The sequence below is a fragment of the Lepidochelys kempii genome, chromosome 9, assembly GCF_965140265.1.
Source record: "Lepidochelys kempii isolate rLepKem1 chromosome 9, rLepKem1.hap2, whole genome shotgun sequence".
NCBI classification, from domain to species: Eukaryota; Metazoa; Chordata; order Testudines; family Cheloniidae; genus Lepidochelys; species Lepidochelys kempii.
In genome coordinates this window covers 32,389,368-32,411,732 of record NC_133264.1, presented here as the reverse complement: position 1 = coordinate 32,411,732, position 22,365 = coordinate 32,389,368, and the positions used below count along the sequence as shown (strand labels likewise).

General features: G+C 39.9%; 2 protein-coding genes across 10 annotated transcripts in view; both read right to left on the bottom strand.

Annotated features, from left to right (window-relative positions):
* The window catches only part of GK5 (glycerol kinase 5), a 101,136-nt gene extending 100,767 nt beyond the window's left edge, over nucleotides 1-369 (bottom strand). For 7 of the 8 annotated variants that reach the window (XR_012160785.1, XM_073359786.1, XM_073359787.1 and 4 more), the window contains exon 1: nucleotides 144-369. Coding sequence is in view for 6 of the 8 variants with exons in the window: in XM_073359786.1 (XP_073215887.1) it covers nucleotides 144-281 (138 nt within the window). In the remaining 2 variants the exon portion in view is untranslated. The remainder of the gene's footprint in view (nucleotides 1-143) is intronic. The other variant, XM_073359792.1, reaches the window with a different exon arrangement.
* Nucleotides 370-9,201: 8,832 nt separating this feature from the next.
* Nucleotides 9,202-22,365, bottom strand: part of XRN1 (5'-3' exoribonuclease 1) — a 78,314-nt gene continuing 65,150 nt past the window's right edge. Inside the window, exons 31-43 of one of the 2 annotated variants that reach the window (XM_073359804.1) lie at nucleotides 20,163-20,388; nucleotides 19,361-19,462; nucleotides 17,369-17,464; nucleotides 16,941-17,055; nucleotides 16,301-16,362; nucleotides 15,539-15,670; nucleotides 15,149-15,277; nucleotides 14,710-14,866; nucleotides 14,197-14,378; nucleotides 13,798-13,911; nucleotides 13,596-13,713; nucleotides 12,540-12,700; nucleotides 9,202-12,083 (exon numbers count right to left, since the gene is read on the bottom strand). In XM_073359804.1, coding sequence (XP_073215905.1) covers nucleotides 11,787-12,083; nucleotides 12,540-12,700; nucleotides 13,596-13,713; nucleotides 13,798-13,911; nucleotides 14,197-14,378; nucleotides 14,710-14,866; nucleotides 15,149-15,277; nucleotides 15,539-15,670; nucleotides 16,301-16,362; nucleotides 16,941-17,055; nucleotides 17,369-17,464; nucleotides 19,361-19,462; nucleotides 20,163-20,388 — 1,891 coding nt within the window. In that variant the 3' untranslated portion in view covers nucleotides 9,202-11,786. The remainder of the gene's footprint in view (nucleotides 12,084-12,539; nucleotides 12,701-13,595; nucleotides 13,714-13,797; nucleotides 13,912-14,196; nucleotides 14,379-14,709; nucleotides 14,867-15,148; nucleotides 15,278-15,538; nucleotides 15,671-16,300; nucleotides 16,363-16,940; nucleotides 17,056-17,368; nucleotides 17,465-19,360; nucleotides 19,463-20,162; nucleotides 20,389-22,365) is intronic. The other variant, XM_073359805.1, reaches the window with a different exon arrangement.

The window sequence follows — 22,365 nt, the reverse complement described above, 5'->3', positions numbered from 1 at the left end:
GGGGGAAGGGGAGCGCGGGTTACAGGGCGCCCGGAAGGGGAAGAGGAACAAGGTCCCCATAGGATGTGGTAATGGGTGGGGCTAAGCTTCCTCCCAACCCACAGTAATCTCCTCCCCCTTCCCGGCCGCTTTCCCTCATTCACCGTCTTGCTGCTAACGCCTCTGACTTGGGCTGTCTTGTCGTAGACGTGGCAGCGCAGCATTATGCTGCCCACATCGACCCCCACCACATACGTGGCGGCGGCGGCGGCGCTCACCCGCCCTTCCTTGCAGCGCGACATCCCCCAGCATGCGGCGGTTGGGCGGGGCGCGGGCTCGAGCTGACTGAACCGGCTCGCTTCACCCTGCCGCGAACGAACCACAGCCCGGCGGCGCCCCTACGCCAGGGGCGGGCCTATGGGTGGCCAGGCCGGCTGAGGGGGGAGGGGCCGGTTGAGGAGGGCTCGGAAAGGCCGGGGGCAGGAACGAACAGGGCAGGGATTAAGCGGAGTTCCGGGGAGCTAAAACTACCTGTTAGAGGCAAAGGTAAACGCTGGCTCCTGCCCGTTTTGGGCCAGACCCAGCCGAGCCACTGCTGGTACTTTAATACATAAACAAACTAAAACCCCCGATCAGAGAGGCCGAGTACTAATGACCCAGGTGTGCGGAACCCCCGTTCTGCCCCAGGCGGGCCACTCGCCACCCTTCCCTCAAGGTCCCCACGTGCGCCCCGCCTCTTCTTGCCCTCACTCCGCCCATGCCCCACCTCTTCCCGCCCAGCGCCTCCTGAACACCTCTGGACACCTGATCCGGGCAGGCTGGGGGAAGAGGGGGAGTTGCTGGTCGATCATCTTATGGTCACTGCTGTCCAGGTTGCCACCCACTTCTACTTCCCCTACCAATTCTTCCCCATTTATGAGCAGCAGGTCCTGAGGAGCATGGCCCCTAGTTGGTTCCTCCAGCACTTGCACCAGGAAGTTGTCTCAAACATTCTCCAAAAACTTGCTGGATTGTCTGTGCACTGCTGTATTGTTCTCCCAGCAGTTGTCAGGGTGATTGAAGTTCCCCATAAGAACCAGGACCTGGCATCTGGAAACTTTTCTTGTCCGAAGAAAGCCCCATCTGCCTCATCGTTCTGGTCTGGTGGTCTATGGCAGATGCCCACCACATCATCACCCTTCTTGCTCTCGCTGCTAAACCTAAAGACTATCAACAGGCTTTTCTCCAGTTTCATACCGGAGCTCTGAGCAATCATACTGCCCTCTTACATACAGTGCAACTCCTCCACATTTTTCTCCCCTGCCTGTCATTCCTGAACAGCTTATATCCATCCATGACAGTGCTCCAGTCATGTGAGTTACCCCACCAAGTCTCTGTTATTCCAATCCCATCATAGTTCCTTGACTGTGCCAGGACTTCCAATTCTTCCTGCTTGTTTCCCAGGCTTCTTGTGTTCATGTACAGGCACCTAAGATAACTAGCCGATTGCCCTACTTTCTCAGTATGAATCAGGAGGCCTCCCCTGTTGCACTCTTCTCCTTGTGTTTCCTCCCGGTATCCCACTTACCTCAGGGCCTAGGTCTCCATCCCCCGGCAAACCTAGTTTAAAGCCCTCCTCACTAGGTTAGTAAGCCTGCCTGCGAAGATGCTCTTCCCTCTTAGTTAGGTGGATCCCATCTGTTCCTAGCAATCTTTCTTCTTGGAACAACATCCCATGGTCGAAGAATCCAAAGCCCTCTCTCCAACACCCCATCTGCGCAACCACACATTTACTGCCACAATTTGATGGTCCCTACCTGGGCCTTTTCCTTCAACAGGGAGGATGAACAAGAACATGACTTGCATCTCAAACTCCTTCATCTTTCTTCCCAGAGCCAGATAGTCTGCAGTGACCCACTCAAGGTCATTCTTGGCAGTATCATTGGTGCCCACATGGAGAAGTAGGAAGGTGTAGCAGTCCAAGGGCTTGATCAGTCTTGGCAGACACTTTGTCACACCCTGAATTCTAGCTCTAGGCAAGCAGCACACTTACCGAGTTTCCCGGTCTGGGCGGCAGATGGATGACTCCCTTCCCCTTAGGAGGGAGTCCCCAACCACCACCACCCGTCTCCTCTTCTTGGGAGTGGTGGTCGTGGAACCCCCATCCCTAGGTCAGTGCATCCCATGTCTTCCAGTCAATGGCGTCTCCTGATCCCTTCCCTCAGATGATTCTTCCAAACCATTCTCCGCCATAGTACCTGTGCAGAGAACCTGAAAATGGTTTCTTACCACTATCCACACTGGGGGTACATGGGTTCTCCTTTTTCTTCTACTGGAGGTCACATGTTGCCAATTTTCTTCCATGTTCTGCACCCTCTCTGATTCTTCAGCATCTGTGCCTGCAGTACCAAACGCGGACTTCTATTCAGAAAGTCTTCATTTTCTCTGACACAACGCAGGGTTGATACTTGGGTTTCTAGTCCTTTAACCTTCTCTTCCAATATGGAGACCAGCTTGCATTTCGTACAAAGTTGCTTCTATCCTCTGGGAGAAAGACAAACATGGCACATCCTGTGCAGGTCACAACAGCTGATCGATCACTCACTATCCATACTTTCTTCATTCTAAGAGCCTCTTCAGATGATGTATTTAGTGCTCACAGAAGCCTGAAAGACAAAAACTCTGTGGGAAGTGCCACCCAGGCAAACTCCCTGTTTGCTTCTCCTCTATTCGCAGCTCACTCGGTTCGCAACTGGCTGCTTTTTTATAAGGCTGCTGGCTCGAAGCAGTTGCCCTGGCTCAACCATTCAGGGTCCACCTGGAACAAAGCACTCCCAATTCACACTTTCCAAACAAACAACCACACCGTCAAACAGTCACACTTTTCAAACAAACAAACTGTCACACCGTCTCTGCAACTAGCACCAGTCAAACAAATGGTCACAGCAGACAGACACTCGGATATTCACCCCACCAGCTCACAACATAGCCCCACCCCAGTGCAGCAGCACTCATCGTAGCTTCTCTCAGACAGTTCCCAGGCAAACTCCCTCTCTTTGCGTCTCCTCTGTTCACAGCTTCCAGTCTACCATGGAAATGGTAGAATTATCAATAATAATGCAGAAAAGGCAGAAGTGTTAAATAAACATTTCTGTTCTGTAATTGGCAAAAAACCCAAACCCCAATGATATAGTCTCATCACATGGTGATTACACTCTTTAATTCCACTGGTATCTCTGGAGGGCTACTAAAGTTAGACATTTTTAAATCAGCAACTCCAGATAACTTGTATCCAAGAGTTTTAAAAGAGCTGCTACATTAATGCTGTACAATTAATGCTGATTTTCCACAAGTCTTGGAGCATTAGGGAAGTTTCAGAAGACAGGAAGAAAGCTAGTGTTGTGCCAATTTTAAAAAGGGTAAAAGAGATAACATCGGTAATTATAGGCCTGTCGGCTTGATTTTGATCCCAGGCCAGACAATGGGGTGAATGATAAAGGACTCAACTAATAAAGAACTAAAGGAACTAAACTAATAAAGAGGGCAATGTAATTAATGCAAATCAACATGGGTTTATGGAAAATAGATCCTGTCAAAATGACCTGATTTTTTTTTTAATAGAGATTACAAATTTGGTTGATAAAGGTAATGGTGTTGATGTAATATACTTAGACTTCCGTACAGCATTCGACTTGGTAGCTCACATTTTGATTAAACAATTAGAATATAAAATGAACATGGCACACATTAAAAGGATTAAAAACTGACTGATAGTTCTCAAAATGTAATAGTAATGGGGAATCATCATTGAGTGGATGTGTTTCCAGTGGAGTCCTACAGGAATGGGTTCTTGGTCCTACACTATTTAACATTTTTATCAATCACCTAGAAGACAACAAAATCATCACAGAAAAATTTTGGAGTTGATACAAAACTTGGGGGAGTGGTAAATAATGAAGAGGACGGGTCACTGATTTAGAGTGATCTGGATTGCTTGAGAAGCTGGGCACAAGCAAACAATATGCATTTTAATGCAGCTAAATGTGAATGCATGCATCTAAGAACAAAGAGTGTAGGCCATACTCACACGATGGGGGACACTCGTGGGAAGCAGTTACTTGAAAAAAGATGTGAAGTGGTGGCAGGTAATCAGCTTAACATAAACTTCCGGTGTGATGATGTGGCCAAAAGAGCTAATGCGATCCTGTGATGAATAAATGGAAATCTCAAGTAGGAGTAGACAGGTTCTTTTACCTCTGTATTTGGCCCTGGTGCAACTGCTGCTGGAATACTATGTCCAGTTGTAGTGCCCACAATTCAAGAAGGATGTTGATAAATTGGAGATGGTTCAGAGAAGAGCTGTGAGAATGATTAAAGAACATGCCTTATAGCTGTGGTCCCCAAACTTTTTATGTCATGCTCCCACTTACCTGTAATGTAATCTGTTTGTGCGCCTCCAGGAGCTGGGGCCAGTTCTGCTGCTTGGAGCCGAAGCCAGGGCTCAGCTGGGGGCAGGGTTGTGGCCAGAGCCTACGTGGTACTCCCTCCCCGCCTACCTTGGGGGCTGGCCCGGGCCCTGCTGCGGCTGCGCCCCCCTGAATGTTCCTCCACATCCCCAAGGGGGATATGCCCCACAGTTTGGGGACCACTGACTTACAGTGATAGACTCAAGGAGCTCAATGTATTTAGCTTAACAAGAAGGTTAAGGGGTGACTTGTTTACAGTCTGTAAGTATTTACATGGGGAATAAATATTTAATAATGGGCTCTTCAGTCCAGCAGAGAAAGGTATAACATGATCCAATAGCTGGAAGTTGAAGCTAGACATATTCAGACTGGAAATAAAATGTAAATTTTTAAGAGTAATTAATCATTGGAATAATTTACCAAGAGTCATGGTGAATTTGCCATCATTGATAATTTCTTAATCCAGATTGGATGCTTTTTAAAATATGTGCTCTCGGAATTATTTTGGGGAAGTTCTATGGCCTGTGTTATACAGGATGTCAGATGAAATGATCACAATGGTCCTGATTGGTCTAGGAATCCATGAATTTATTTTTAAGTACCGAACAACGTCCTCTCTCATTGCTGCAACCTGATCTTTGTCTTGGAGAAGCAGGCAGTTCATTTTCCAAAAAAGTGATTTTTGGGATCCATCCCAGCTATCAAAGACTATTCCGCTTGGTGCATGAATGATCTGCAGCTCTTGTCTGGTTCATTAAGGATTCAGAGACTAAAATAAAATCTATTCTAGTATATAACTGAGGAAGGTGTGAATAAAATGTGTGAGCTCTTTTCCCTAGGTGCAATTCTCTCCAGCTGAGAGACTGAATTGTTGGCACAGAGAAGTTAATGCTGCACCTGCTTCTTATAGCCTCGTCTTTTTTTTTTTTTTTTAAGTCAGATCTGCCCTTGTGAGGAATTGGTGTGCAAGTGAAGTCTCCTCCAGCTATAACTTCCCCTTCTCCAAAGTGTTGCAGTTTTTTTTGAGAGTCATTAACATTTTTTTTGCTTTTGATTGGGAACATACACTGAGCCTACTGTTGTTGAAGCACAATTGCTGGGTTATTAATAAGACAAAACATCCCTCCTTATCCTTAAATTGATCTTTAATCTGAAAAAGTTCAAGTTTAAAAAATATTATGCCCACTCCTCTTTCCTTTTCTTTGGCTGAAGCAAAAAGAAAGGCTGCTGAAAACCAATTAATTACCTTTCATCGTAATAATTGGCCCCTCCTGAGAAAATGAGTTTCTTGAAATAAAATAATCTGAGAGTGTTTTGTGTTTTTGTTTTTAAGTTCTGCCAGGTCTTTTTTTTCTTTTTAGTGTCATTATTTAGCCCTTTGACATTCAAATATGTTACTTTAAAAGGAAGAACCATTGATAACTATTTCACTTTACTTAAAATCTTGAAACTCTCATTCTTTAGCTGTTTGATGGCATGAAGCCTTGTGTGGCCATGTCTCTCTTGTTTCTAGTTATGCTGCATTTGCGTACCTAAATATGGCTTAGTTTTTGTCTGTAAACTTTTGTATTTCTTGTAATAATTTCCCTCTACCCCTCCTGCATTCCCTTTTCTTTAAATCCAAAAATAAAATACTAGAATAGCATATAAATCAGACCTCAAACAACTGCGCTTTGCTGAACCCCCAGGTCCCGTACTTTCCCCATGAACACTCGGACTATTTCACTTGTAATCCAAAAAAGCTATGTTTTCCATTTATGGTAATCTTCACCCTTAGGGATAGATTACCGGGGGGGGGGGGGGCGCAAAATTTTTGGCCCGAAGGCCACATTGGGGTGCGAAACTGTATGGAGGGCCAGGTAGGGAAGGCTGTGCCTCCCCAAACAGCCTGGCCTCCGCCCTCTCCCACTTCCCACGCCTGTCAGAACCCTCCCCCTGCTCCTTGTCCCTTAACCACCCCCCAGGACTCCACCCTCTATTTAACCCCCACCCCCAGAACCTCTGCCCTATCCAACTGCTCCCTGTTTCCCGTCCCCTGCCCACCCCTTCCCGGAACCCCCTGCCCCTAACTGCCCCCCGGGGACCTCATCCCCTATCCAACTGCCCTCTGCTCCCTGACTGCCCCCCAGGAGCCCCTGCCCCTTATCCAACCCCCTGGTCCCAGACCCCTTACCATGCTGCTCAGAGCAGCATGTCTGGGAGCCGTGCCGGAGCCAGACACTCTGCGGCGCTGCCCTGCATGAGCGCACAGCCCCACTGCCCAGAGCACCGCCTGTGCAGCGGCGTAGCCACAGGGAGACGACAACAGGGAAGACCAGGGGCTAGCCTCCCAGGGCAGGAGCTCAGGGGTTGGGCAGGATGGTCCCATGAGCTCTAGTTTGCCCACCTCTGGATTATCATCGGATCATTTGAGTTACAAAGAGAGGATTTACACAGAACCCCTAAATGCTCCTCTACTTCCCATCTCCATTCTCTTCCATCCCCCTTTCCCCTTAATCACTCCTTCCTTAGTGTCCTTTAGTGTGTCTATTTTTTAAGATACAGAACACATCTCTCACAGAGATATGATAACCCCAATTAAAGCACACTTCACACTATTTCCCTTCCAACATTAATATAGTTACTTTACAACTGTTCATTCTTGGTGACTCCCAAGAAGTCCCTTCTGGATGGGGGCTGCTTTAGCTATAGATGAACTAGGCAGGCGCCTAAGTGAGGGCAGATTTTTCAGCAGCTGCCTAGGGTTGCAGATTCATGAGAAGCAGCGTGCTGCCACCTCCTGATCTACTTGCATTCATAAGCAGCAAAAAAGAACTTTGGAATAGTTGGGCCCACTCCACACCTTTATGCCCTTGGGTTGGGACACCACGACAGAGGCGCAGCTCCAATGGACACTGCTGGCTAAAAGAATTCAAACTTGACGCCTGGGGCACATGTACTATGAATGAAATACATATTGGCAAGCACTCAAAGGAGAGGATTCTCCCCCTTCCCTCTCCAAATAACAATGGAAGAAAATAATGCAATTGCCTTTTAAGGCTTTTAAAGTTTAAAATAAGTTTTAAAATGTTGAGGTTTGTGACACTGATCATTTTATGTAGCAACTTGTTACTTATTCAAATAACAAAACTATATTTTCTTTCTTTAAGGAGTTTACATGCATCTCAATTTGTATCTTCAGTACACGTTCTGTCATTCTACTTTGTTCAAGGGTTTGCCTGACAGAATATTATTTGCCTGACAGGGGGAATATTATTAGATTGCTCTGACTGGAAAACATCTCCAGAACTCTCTGGTCTGAGTATGGGAAATGGCTTCTTACCAGAATGTCATGTCACTGATACTACTTTTCCAGATGTCTTCATGTCAAGAGATCATATACTGTACTCCTTGGAAAAAAATTTTTAACTTATCATTCTTGACTGTTGGGATCCTCATGGCCCTTCAGTCACCTCTAGGCTTTACAGGTTACAGCTGCTCATGTGGGGATCCTAGCACTATGCTCTCCCATTACAGAATCAAGTGTTATCTTCTGACCGTTGCTCTTAACTAGCAGCAGAAGCTCAAGCAACGTTAGCAGATCCTCAATAGCCAGTTGAAGGTGTTTCATTTGTAACTGACTGGCAATCATTGAAAATTCATGCTTTTGGTCTCCTGAATGACTGGTGATGAGACATCAAGCAACCACTCCAGTAAAATGGAAGCTTGCTGCTCTTTGGAATCAGAACAACTGGGTTTTTAACAAGTTTAACCCAATTCTGAAACTTTGGATTAAGGGCAAGGTAAGGTTGTTCCCAGATAACAGGCACTTGAATATAAAACACTTAAGATAAATCATGTTTCTAGTTTCAATATTTAATCCAAGCAGACGCAGACAACAAACAGGTTTATAAAATTATTCTGTTGAATTAAAATTCTGTATAGCATTTAACTCTTATGAATAATTTTTATCCTTCAGTGTATCTTATGTTCATATTTTAAAATATGTTTGCACAGTCCTTTATGCAACTACATACTAGAAATCTGCAGATGCACAACACTAAACAGGACAAAAAAATACATTCCATATCCATTCATATGCAAATTGAAAACATTTCACTTGGCAGATAAACAATGAAAAGTTATTTTAAAAAAATCAAACTACAAAAATGCACACATAAAAGTCTTCCCTTCTGGATTTTTAATAAAATACTGCTCTGTATAAGATCTAATGAAAAATTCCAGTACTTACAAAATACTTTATATCTATGAGAAAAATGAATGTTTAAAGTTATACCTGTATGAATTAAACATAATTACAGAGTTGACATAGAATATAAAAACAAAAGAGCTGAAATAATAGATGATATGGCATAGGTCAATGTACACATCACATGTAAGAGAACATGTGAAAGCTAAAATAAGTTGATTGGGCACCAGGTAGTGGACATTACAGAACCCATAAATACAGATAAAATGGACAGTACGGGTAACTAGGAAATAGGGACTAATACAGTACACAGCAGATATAGAATCAAATATTTAACTTATGTATAGAAATTTAGTATGGCAGTTTCAGTGGCACTGGGGAAAAATTCAGCTCCTGCTTTGAAAGTAACCATTTCATGAGGGAAAAAATGGTTTATTTATACTTGTATTGGCATAGTCTCCTTCACAAATCATTCTTTACATATTTGCATATCTGGCTATCTAGATACAAGAGGACACTATAAACTATGTAATTCAGTATTTCAGCAGAGACTCTAGTACCTGCACCCAGCATCTACTAGCCATGTAATCTTGGGGATAACACTGAAAAACAAGGTTTTATGGAGATGAAAATCTCTTTGGAAGGTTTGAAGGTGTGCTAGCAGAACGTAATCCAGTTTTCTCCATAATGGGCGCTTCTCAAACGATCCCACACTGGAGATCAAATAATAGTACAAGAGACTGGGAACTCAGGGTATGGAAATTTAGTTAGGAGAAGCAACATTTTAAAAATATTTATGTCAGTATCATGCCAATATCATCCCTAATGTTGTTGATGAGATACAGATACATTGTGAAGGTCAACTTTTTCTTAGTGGAATGTACCTTAAGACCCTCTGAAAGGCAAAGCTCAAAAAATACAGGAGTTAATATATTTTGATAGATGTTGCCTCTGAGAAACAGGATTTTGAACCCTATAAATCTAAGTTAATTTAAACAAGAAATTGTTTCAATTAATTTAATAATTAAAGATCTTAAAATTCACATTGTGAAGAAGGAACTCACATTGGAAAGCATCAGATTTAAGGAAAAGCACACAACACAACAGAATATAGATGAACCTTTGAGACTAAGTAGGAGCAAGATGCTATTGAGAGACTCACTATCTTCTTTAAAAAAGTTGTACAAAAGTTAATCAGTGTAAAGACCTGCAGCTTGCTATTCTAGCTTGGAGATGTGTAGGGATTTTGAATGAGTAACAAGGCACAACATAAAAATAATCCTGAAATTACATGATTTCTGGAATCAGAGTTTAAATACACTGGATCCACATACAGAATCTGTCATCTCTGTGGGACAGTCAATCCAGATTAACCAGAAGAGTTTTATGATTATGTACAGACTACTTAAAAGGACTGGCATATCAGAGGCCTAGAAGACAAGTATCCGGCCAAAAAATACCAAATAAAATTTCTGAGAGAATACACTGTCTATGGGAAGGATAGAAGTAGCAATAGCTATCAAAGACCCCCTGGAAGGCATGACAGCAGAGAGGAGACAAAAACAGTTTTGGGAAAATGAATCAAAAACCTTAGGAAGAGAAACTCTGTGAGATGAAATTGGACACTACTATAGGAAAGTGAAGCTATGTTACCTTGGCAAAATAGCAAGACAAGAAACCGAAGAAAATTCTGCAAACTTGCATGTCCTGCATGAAGTCTGCTTAGAGACAATGTATTGAATCACTGATTAAAGTCTGACATATCACTAATCCTTCTACGGTTTGGAGGTAAAGTATTTTCACCAGGACAGACAAGAATAAGGTAAAAATGGTGGTGCAGACTCAGCCAACATCTGCAGAGTGCACCAAATGAGACGAGACATCAGACCAAGTTTTGCTTTGGATCCATAGACTTTTCATTTATGAAGAATAAGAATTGCATGGATGCGTGGATCATAAGGTAGTACAGGGCCCTTTCAGTTTTTTCTTTCTTTTAGATAGACAAGATACATAAAGAATTAAGATATTACTAGTTAAAGTGATAATTCCCTCCAAAAAGGTAAATTGAGAATTTTTTGTCTGGATGTTATTAGGGAATAAGCTTAGAACTCTAACTCAAGGATGACAATTTAGTGTGTCCTCTGCCACCATATATTACCATGAAATTAAAATATCTATTAAAAGCCAGCTAACTACCAAAAAAATAATAATTTAGAAAAGAGAACCTGTCAGATTACAAAGTTCACTGTATGGTGAAAACTGCAGGTGGGAGAAATTGGCTCAAAGGGTAAGCATGAGTTTGATTATCATGCTATATATACAAATACCTTTGCGTTCTACTCATTTTATAATTTAGAAAAATTCAGGATTTTTGTGGTTTTTGGAGTCCATGAAGACGTGCATGTGGATGTGTAGTGGAGGTCTACGTTGGTAAAGTGGAGTCAGATTTTAAAATGAATCCCAACTAGCAACTTTATTAATATAATTTGAACTGAGAACTTCATTTGCAAGTCAGTTTGCATTTGCTTATATAAGCCAGTTGTCTTCCATTAATTTATTTTTGTTCTCTGTCATATGAAATTTACAGGTAAATAAAAGCCTTCTCTATTTTATTACATTACCATGAAAAAGGAGTTAAAATACAAAAGATCGTGTTAAGCAATGTTCAGTGCCTGACTTATTACTGCCCCATATCCCACCCCAAAAGCAAGGCAATTCTGAATTAGGATTCCCACTCTAATATTATTGCTGCTCACCCGCTATAGTATGTAAGCCACTGTTCAGAGACCTAGGCACCAATGGATTGTGTGGTGACCTTAATTCAGGATTTTCTGGCTTTTATCAGTTTAAGTCAAGATCTTTAATCAAATTTTAACATAATTTTTATATGTATTTATCAACAGCCTGAAAAAGCCTACCAACTGAAAGTCTTTCACTCTTTATTATACTTATTTTTTTAAAATAATGCTTTATGATTTTTTAAAGGAGAGATAGATATAATATATAAACACGGGGGTAAGGGGAAAAATAAAATCATACTTAAAATGGTTGATTTTTCTAAATAGCATTATGATTTTTTTAAGGATATATATATCTGTCCTTAAAAATCATAAATTATATATATGAAGAACACTGGGGGAAGAGGAAAGATAAAATCAGTCTAGCTACAGTATTTATTCTGAAGATTTTGGTGCACCAAAATTGACAGCCAGTTTTCTTGGCTTTCGTTTGCTAGAAATGTTTGGTGTTGATTTGTTATGAGGAACGTCTGGAGTAGCTATGTTGTCTTGAAAACAAGCAGTAGACTGAACAGCTTGAGGAGATTTTAAAGTAGTTGAAGTATCTTGTTGAATGGGCTTGTTGGTGTCAGAATACATTAGCTGTTCATTCTTTAGTGGTACAGCTTGAAGGGAGCTCTGGAATTCTTTGAACTCGGAATTTTTCTTGCTAGCAGCCCTTTTTTTAGTTACCTTTAAATCAAATAAATATTATTTAAAAGAATGTCCTCTCACAAAACTGAAAAAAATTTACCACTATAAAAATGCACATAGAGCAGTTTAATAATTTTCTAAAACTAAACAATGTATCCACAGGACTGTCTTTGCAGCCATTATATCTCTAAAAATAAGATTACAGGATTGTCACCCTGAAGCCTAGAATATCTGTGGAATCAGTGGAAAGAGATGGAAACAGCTACAAGCATGGTTGAGAGCTCTCTTTGTTCAGAATATCACCACATTGAAACATTACTGGCATTCAGGGTCTGATACAGACCAGTTTTTAAGTTCTTGGCCATTTTCGACTTATGTATACACTTGACTTTACAAGTTACATCCGTGTGGCAGCATGGGCTTTCAGCTTGTATATAAATACTTTTAACATCTTTTACAAAAATATGATCTCAAGACAATTCCTGTCATACTTACCTGTAGAGGAATAAACTGGTTGTGAGTACCAACTGGTATAGTTCCTGCAAGAGGCATATTACCATGATATGAACCGGGATAGTAAGGTTTGCCATGAATAGGTACTGGAGCTCTCCATGGCACTGGACCAAACATGTGAGATGATGGAGGCATCATATTGGCTGTAAAAAACAAGAAATAACGTTTAGTTTCTATTACTTCCTTTTAGGAGGGTGGGGAGTTCTCCAAACGCAGAGTATCTCCAGGATATTTTTTCACTTTGCTTCTTTCACCACAAAGGCCCTGTTTTACAACTGAGAAGGGCAGAATGCACTCTCTCTGAAACCAGTCAACAATGCAAAGACTGAGGAGAAGTGGGGGAGCAGTGCCTGCTTGGGGACCTCGAATCCTACCCTATTGCTAAGTGCCTAATTGCTGGTCACCACTGTCACAACCCTTCTTGCATTCTACAAAAATAGCAGAGTATTAATGGTATCATGGGAATTTTCAGCAGGCTTTCTTGGGTTGTTACATCACGACACTGCTTGGCAGAGCGTGGCAGCCTTCCTACATAGTGTCTCAGGGAAGTACTGAAAAGACTCTAGAGCTGGTTCCAAAAATTATGACAAAGGGTGCCTTGATTTGCCAATTCAAAGATGATTGTTAGCTATAGGAGAAAATACTAGAAAAATACTAGTTGAGATGATATGGAGAGGAAGTCACAAAAGCAGAGCTTTCTGGCAGGTCCTAGAAGTAGATGTGTCTTCCTTCCTACTGACCAGGACCAACAGTTCTAGTCTGCTTCCTATTGTATTCAGGAGAAAAACCAATAGATAGCACATTGACACATGTCCTGAGAAGAGCGACTGAACAAATGGAAGGTGTGGAATTCTTTGTTCTTAATTCATGTGTCCATGAGAGGAGGTTCACAAATTTCCATTTTCAAGGAGGCTCAGAGGTACATCTACATACAGCAGGGCCTAAAATGGTGTTCTCTGGAAGTCACCCATCTTCACAAAATCCTATTAGAATTACAGTCAAGTTTTCATTATTTGAAAAAAGTGTGTTATTACTTACCAGTGGGTTGGGTGAAGACTGGAGGAATGGATCCAGGTGGTACAGGAGCTCCCACGGACTGATGATTTGGAAACATTGATGGAGGTGGCGGCAAAGAAAAGTTCACTCCTAAAGAGCTCTAGTTAAGAGAGAATAATTTATTATAACAGGCTCAATAAAACAAGAAAAAGATACAAGGTGTTATACAATATATTGTTCTCACCAATCGTTGTAATGCAAAAAATGCAGCTCTCTCCTTGGCTTCATTTTCAGAGTGACACTGAGGTCCATGTACTAATAAGCCATTGGATAATTTTACTTGACAAACTGTCATGGTCTATGAAAATAACATAAAATAGATTTTTTTCATGAAAGTTTTTTTGTCATCACTGTATGCAAGCAAACAGAAGAGTTAAAATTTGAGACAGATTAACATGAATTAATACAATAGTTTTAAGTTCAGAATTTTCTTTTGGAAACGAATCAAACCAAACAAGAGGCATCAAAGTCTCATCTACACTGGGATTTTAATTATTAGTGCAAATTCATAGCAAAGGGCATGATTTACATGCATGCAGCTTACTCTACCAGCCTGTAGTTATACCTATAAAACAAACCATACCTGTGGTGTTCTGAGGAAGGAGAAATCTGGTTGTGGCATTCCAACCAGGGAACAAATACGAGAGAGTTCAGATACTGGGGTAGACAACGCAGACTGTGGGCCAAGGAGAGGGTGACCTCCAGTTTCCAAAACCTGAGCATTATGAGGGCCTCCTACACTATGAGGCTTGTTCATGTAAGCAGCTATAAAAAAGAAAACAAGAAAAAAATAGTATCAGGCAAATATATAGAATAAAAAGACAATTCTAAAACACCAACACAGAAGCAAGTATATTTGAATACGTTCCTGGTATTTTCAGAATGTCTGACTTTAATGCTACACATTCAAGAGTTTACTTAGGTAGTATAGGGATTTCCAGGGCTGAATAGTAAAAAGGGGATAGAAAATATGGAAAATTCTACTGTTTGATCCTGAAAACAAGTATCAATAGCAATCTTTTTACTAATTGTAGAGATAAGTTAACATAAGGCTCTTTAACTATTTTGCTGAGGATTAGCTGGTATCTGTACATACCCATTTTTTTTGTTTGTCTATGCTGCATGGCAGCCCCATGGGATTCCTGCCTATCGGAGGTAGCAGGAACTTCATTAATCAGTGGCTTCATTTCATTCTTGCTTTCTATGTCAGAGCCATCAATCTTCAAAATTTCTTTGAGCATCTGTGTTCCCTTCTTTAGAAAAGAAGAAAATATTCAACAATCCAATTAAATTTAGATTGCACTATTCAAAGAGAATTAAAAATCCTGCACAATGGTAACAAAAATTGCAACTTTTTATTTCCCTGAAAAGTAATATTTTACTATTAACTGTATACGTTATTTGCTTTAAGAAAAGTTAATTAAATATAATTATGTTTAATAAAGTAATATGTAGATTTGTTTGTAAACAGAAGTATAAGAAGCTAAGAAAGCAAATGCTAAATTGTCACCCAATGGCTCTCACAATACACAAACCATAGCAAAAGACTGTGGAGACAGATGTTCTTCATTGGTGACTCTTTCTTCCTTGGGATAAGATGATTGCACTTCATTTTCTTTGGAGATTTTCAAGGATGCTAGAAGGTTTTCAAGTTCAGAGTCCTTCTAAGGAATAGAGGTAAGAAGATACTAAAAAATTAATGTAAAACTTTGTACTTAAAATAATAAATACCATGACCAGAAATAACTGGTTTAAAGAAACATTAAGTCTACTTCAGGCTATTTAGTTTTGTCATCGTCTGATCCTAATACAGCTCTCTATATGTGGAACTCCATTCAAGTCAATGGGGACTGTGGGCACAGAGTGACTTCCAGGTTGAAAGTATCTAAGCATTAAAGGGCCAAACTAGTCAGAAGCATACTCACATTTAACAAGCCAACTCTTGCCTTCCCAGCTATACAGGACCCATCAACAGAAGCCTTCTGAATTACAGGCACACTTGGACTTTCATTCCTCTTCAAAAGCTTAACATTATATTTATTTGCTCCTGCAAAATTCTGAAAGAAATTGCAATGTTGATTATTACACACTAACACCTCACAGTTAAAATGTAGATCAGCTGAAAATAATCTGCAAATAGTATTTCACAAGCTGTCATTCTTGTATCTGAATGGACTACACCCTAATGGAATAAAAAAGGAGCACTTGTGGCACCTTAGAGCCTAACAAATTTATTTGAGCATAAGCTTTCGTGTGCTACAGCTCACTTCATCGGATGCATTCAGTGTCCATGATAACATCTATGTTTTGCAATTATAGTATCAGCTTTAAACATCTGAAGCCAGAAAAACTGCAGAATAATTAAAACAATGGAAGAGATTAAAAAAACTTCTGACATGCTTGCTAGCATCAGTCTTGGAATGACATGTCATAATATGTATCGTGTCTGACAGAAGCATCATCTCTCATTTTCTGCCTGTAAAGGCTCCAAGAACAATGGTACAATGTTATATAAAATTTCTAAAGGATAAAAACAGCCACAAATACAAGAACCTTTCGATAGCTGGCAGCAGAATTCACTGAGCTGCTCAGTGGAGACAATTTGTAAAATGACAAACTAGAAAATAGTAATAAAAACAAATAAATAATTATTGGTATACATGTTCTCAATATAAGAGGAAATATACCTGTTTATTTGATATTTTGTGTGTCTGACTTTCATATCTTGGAACTTTAGAATCTTCTTTAACTACAAATAAATTAGTTCACAGTATCAGCTGCGCAAAGGAACATTTATTCTTTTTTACTGCTTGTAAAATATATGAAAATAATCAAATTGACTCCAGAAACCATTATATGTCCCCAATTAGATTAAATCAGAATTAAATTTGAGTTTATGTCTCAAACATTTGTTAATTCCGACTTTATTGTTCCTATGCACTTTTCTTCACAGGATAAAAGAAGCAAACCTTAATTATGTGATAATGCTTATGTAGCTTTACTCGTGTCTAGTAAACATGTTTACTTTTCCTTCCAAAGGTTGTACATGCAAAAACATCCTCTGTAAGTTTGATAATGTGGGCCAATTGCTTGATTAAAGACTGCAGGGTCAATTTGTAGAGAGGTCAGATATGCTTAAAAACAGCCAATCCTGGCCCATTTGGGCTCACTGGGACCAGGATTTGACCAGAATATATACAGTATTGTGTTCATAAAACCATTTGTTTATAAAATGTTGATAGCAAAGAAACTCTGCAGATATTTCTATAAACAATCAGAAACACAGGCCACCTTTTTCAAAACTAGATTTCTAATTATAGTACTTACACTTTTTAAATGGCTCCTGTTTTCTTTGCTGGCCTTTAAGGGTACTCTCATTGAAGCCTGGTTTGTACAACTGGTTGCCAGTTTCTGGCTTTGTTTCTTGAGGTAGGATTGCACCCTAGGAATTGAAATATTCACACATTTAATATTAACCAGAAGACAGACACACACAGTCATTTACAATCTTTACAACAAGTCATCACCTCTTTCAACAATTTTCAATAAAGTTTTATACTACACAAAATTAGCTAGTCTGATCTTTGATATTAGCCAAAAAATGTTTACTCTTGTGATGAATTGAGTGAAAATGAAGAAATGCCTCTATATTTTACGTTGTCCATACATAACATATACCCACAAACCAATATTTTCTCTCTAAACAGAAGGAACTTCAGTGAAAATGTTATTCATAATGTCAGTTATATACTAACCTTCTCATTCATATTTTGTTGAACATGCTGAGATTTCCCAGACCCTTGCAGTGATTGCCAAATGCTGCAAAATTCATCATCTTGTTTATTCTGAGCCTGGCAAAATATTTTTTTTAAAAACCTATAAATACAACTTTTGCTCCAACAGAGATACAAATAAATTCTTAAGGCTTGACTTTCAAAGGTGCTGAGCAATTGTCCCAATGACTTCAAAAGAATTTGTAGGTGTTTGTAACTTTTGAAAACTAGGCCATATTTATACTATGACTTTCCCTAAGTGTTTCCCTAAAATGTTAATGGAATTAGTTTGTTTTGATGTTTTCCCTTCACCAGTAACCTCTAAATTTTTCTAAAATGAAAGAATGTAACAAAATGCATTTCAAGTTTCCTTCCAAAGGCATGCATGTTCCCAAGCCAGTATCTGTTTCATTGCTAAGGCCTTGATCTTGCAAACCCTCATCCAACAGCTCTACTCACTTGAGTAAAGTTATGCATGCATTTGTGTAGGAATGGGGCTCAAATATGTAAACAACAATTATTAAGAGGATCTTATGGCCTGAATGGGAAGGTGTGTAAAAAAAAAAAAAATGATTTTTTTGGAAAACATTTTTTAAAAAAGGGGTTTTTTTAAATTTAAATCAGGTTTTTTTAATTTTGTCATTTAAATTATACTACGTTTATCTTTTTAAAAATAAACCTGTTTAAATGAAATCTGATTTAAATATAAAATATGTTAAGGCTTAAACTTATTATAATCTCTTAAGTCATTTAAATAAAAATAAATATGCTGAATCAATGAGCCTCTATCAAAAACTCTGAGTTAAAGGCTCCTTTTCTATATAAAGAAAGAATCAGGGGAAAAATTCTAACTTTTGAGGTCAAGCTTCAAACATATGGCACAATAGATCAGCCTAAGTTACTTAGGAGATTGTCTCATTTTCAAGAGACTTAGGTGAGTAGGAACTAAGCTCCAGGCACTTTCACTTCAATTTACTTGAAAATTTTCGCAGGTGACCTGAAACAGTCAGTTTAATTCACTGACTACAGTTACTCCCTCTGTTTAATAAATCACTTAGTTGGATGTTTCGAAAAGAGAAGTTTATGGATCAAAAAAGTCAAGGGTTTGTTTAATAAAAATACATTTTATATGCTGTTTTGCATGTTTAATTAAATTCCAGTTACCATTCTAATCCATCTTGACACAAATATTAGCAAAAAGTTAATTATCTAGTAAATAAGCAAAATATCTTTCACCATTTTCTTACTTAAAATGTACAATAAGAATCTGAAAATATTAAGCTATTGCTTAAATAAATGAATACAGGTAGTGTAGCACAAAGATGTACCAAATCTAGCAAAAATGCTCTATTTAGTTTTAAATCAAAACATTTTAATGGTTATATCAACCAATGACAATGCACCCTTCTTTAGAAAATAACTGAAGTACAAATGGAAGAGTTGATTAAAATAGATTTAATTCAAGGCTTTCCACTTGGTTATTTAATTAATGATTTAAATTGCCTTGTTTTAAATCAATCCATACTGAAATGGGTTAAATACACTCACTTCCTTACAGATTCATTAAAGGCTGCCTCAGTCTGAATCTGGATTACAAAACACGTGTGTTTGACAAGGGTAGTCTGGCAGTGCTAAAAATCTGTAAAGCTAAGGCAAAAGGACACTATTATAAATAGTGAGCCATTACAAATACTAGCCTCTAACAAGCAAGCTGGAAATGCAGCCATACTCACAGCAACAGCTTAACTCTTACTGTATATTCATTTGAATCCATTATTTTTTTGTTCTGTGATGATCTGGATAGTGTATAACTTCCTTTTGGCAAGTATACTTTGCTAAACAACAGCCAGTTTAACTTTCTGTTTGACTGAGAGTGATATTTGCTCTAATGTTTTCAAAAGGTTTAAATCCCACTGCACATAAACTGAATATGGACTTTTAATACCCAATAAGAAAACAAATCATAACACTTACTTTTTGTTTCTGATTGCCTCCCAAAAAAGATCCTTTCTGTAGTAAAATGGAATTTCCCTGATTTTCAGCCCTGAGATTGTAATGCTGTCTTCCATTTAGTTGCTAAATCATTGATTTAAAAAAGTAGATCAGAGGTGTTTCATTGTTTCTAAGTTATTTTGTAGAATGATTTTTCTTCCACAGATTTACATTATGAGAGAATTCTTAAACAAGAAATCATCCCTCAAAGTCTCACTGTTCTTTAAAGAAACTGCTCATTAAGATAAAATAGTTAAATTAAGCCTATGACAACTCAGTCTTATTCATGCCATTTTTCTTGTGTATTATATTTCCAAAATGAACTGAATTATCACCAAGGTACAAAATAGATAACACAGGAAAATTAAGTCTTCTGTTTATTCTCAGCAGGGATACAATCCTGATCCATAAGAACAATCACTATTGATGGGGGTTGGGAAAAAAAGAAGATAGTTGTCTTTCTGCCAAGGTTGCTAATAGAAAGGCTACTTTAGACACTTGCCCACTAGTAACTGGACTGAAGCTACCAACTTCTTTCACAAAGGCCATCAAACTGCTGTCAGAGGGACCAAGGTTTTGGGCCATTTGAATTTTGGACAGATCTGAATTAGTGCCTTAGTGAATTAGTGTAAAAGCCTCCATATATTACTGAGTCACTAAACTCTGTCTAACCATAACCAGGAAAAATACAAAATTCTGTCAGTATCAATGAAGATCCAACCACAGTACTAACTCCATTTCTTTGGGAAAAGGACTGTATATAAACTAAAGAGAAAGATCTTACTCGAGTAGGAACAAAAAGGGAACGAGGAGAATGGTTGAGACCTCCTAGATGTACTTTTTGTGAGCATACAGACGATGAATCAGATGAGCATGAGTTGTAATGATTCACAGCTGGTTGTGGTTTCACTATGGCTGTCAGTTTCTGATTTCCTGTTTCGGACCGACTACCATGAGATAGGTTAATTAAGGCACTTGTTGGCAGACGATAACCTCTAGCAGGTGAGCACCTAAACAGAAAAGAGAAAAACAAGTTAAACAATTGTTTTAAGTAATTATGTTGTTGATTGTCCACTGCTTATATGTCTCAGTTAATAGTACTTTTGCCTCTGGGCCAGAAGGCCACAGATTCAAGACTGATAACAAGACCTGGGACCATACCTAGTATTAAAACTGCAGTAATGTCCTTTGGCTATGACGTTAACCATATAATGTTCCCTCCTGCCTGCCTTTGGTGACTAGCCAAGTTAAATATAATACATAATATTACTCTTTGAGCTTACATAGCCGCTTTCAAGCAATGAGTTCAAAGCACTTTATAAATATTAATCATCACAGCATGCTTTTGAGGTCACCATTGTTATAACCATTTTATAGAACAATAAATTGACACACAAAGATATTAAGTGATTTGCCTAAGGTCACACTTCAAGCCAGCAGCAGAGCCAAAACCAAAACATCAATGTCCTGGTTTCTAGTAACTTCTATATCACACAATTTCCTAAAAAAAGTGTCCTAAAATGGAAGTTGTTGGGTACTCAGTGCATTTGAAAATCTGACTTCTGATTTAAGTACCTAAATATGAATTTGGGATCCATAACAGAATGAGCTAGCCCTTAAAGGGAAATTGGGATCAGCCCACCTCCCAGAGGATGGTTTGGGCTGGTGATTGGGTTGGGTGACCTGGTATCACAGGGTAGCCCAGGAGCAAGGACTTCTGTAAAAGGTTGCCTGTTCCCTCAAAGTAGGAAACCACCTAGAGGAGATCTCTCCATAGCGGGTCAGAGTCTGGAGTGGGCTGGCAGAGCTGGGACCGAATGCTTGATACCAGGGTAAAGAGAAGAGAGCTGCAGGGAACCAGAGGGGATCCAGGGTTAGGAAGGACTGGGGAAGAAGTTGTCCCTACTAGCCATAAGGAAAGGCCTGTCTGGAGCTACTTGCAGAAGGAGAAAAATATTTTAGAGGGAATTAGGAGCTCAGGAAGGGCATGGAAAGGGGACAAGATCGAGGGAGAGACTGCAGAGGAGGTAGGACTCTTCTGTGGAGAGAAACCCATAGGGGGTAGAGTAGGCTTCTGGGGGTGAGGGGGGAGCTGAGTTAGGGTCTACAACAGCTGGAAGAGACCCACAGGGAGCACAGTAGTTTCCTGTGGGAGGAAGCCCTGAGATTAGGCTTTGTAAGTGGAAGCAGTAGCCTTCAGTAGCCTAAGGGAGCAGAAAAATTATTTGGATTTTCATTTGGATCTGAAAGTTCAACCCCCTTTTGGAGTAACTGAATGTGACTTGGCAGAAAAGCTGAGCCACAGAGTGGGGTGACCACCCCGCTACACTGCCACTCTTAAAGAGCTCCTGAAATTGTTTAAAATCATCCCCCATGGTGGGAGGTAGAGGCATGATGGTTTCATCCGGGGAAAAGAATGAGGAAAGTTGGCTGCTGGTGCAGCTTCCTGGTCTGAAGCCTCCTCCAGTTCCTCAGCCACCTCTTCTGGAGGTTCAGAGGGTTCTGGTACAGAGGGTGAAGGGGAATGTCTTGACCTCTCCCTGGGTTGACTGGGAGGCTTGTGGTGTTGTGTTCGGTATGCTGCCCATTCCCAGTAAAGCCACCGTGCTGGGAAAGTCATAGGTCGTGACACCCATGGATGTCCATACTAGCTCGGAGTTTGAGATCCCAGATGATAATCTCTTTGTTGTGATGGACATGGTCTGGCAGATGTATGAGGAGGCGAAGAGTAATGGGCGGCATAGATTTCCCCTTCATCCTAATTGGCCTTATCACTTGAAAAGAGAGGAGCAGATCTGGGCAATGCGCTAAGATGGCTTGGTACTGAGCATGCTAGAGTGATGTCGGTACTGGGAAGAGAAGTTTCTGGTGCAGAGACCAGGAGATCCTTGTGTCAAAGGAACTGCTGTGGTACCAAGAGTATCGGTACCTGTGAAGGCTTTGGTGGTGGTACTGATGTGTGAGGTGCAGTGCTGAGGAACGTGCAG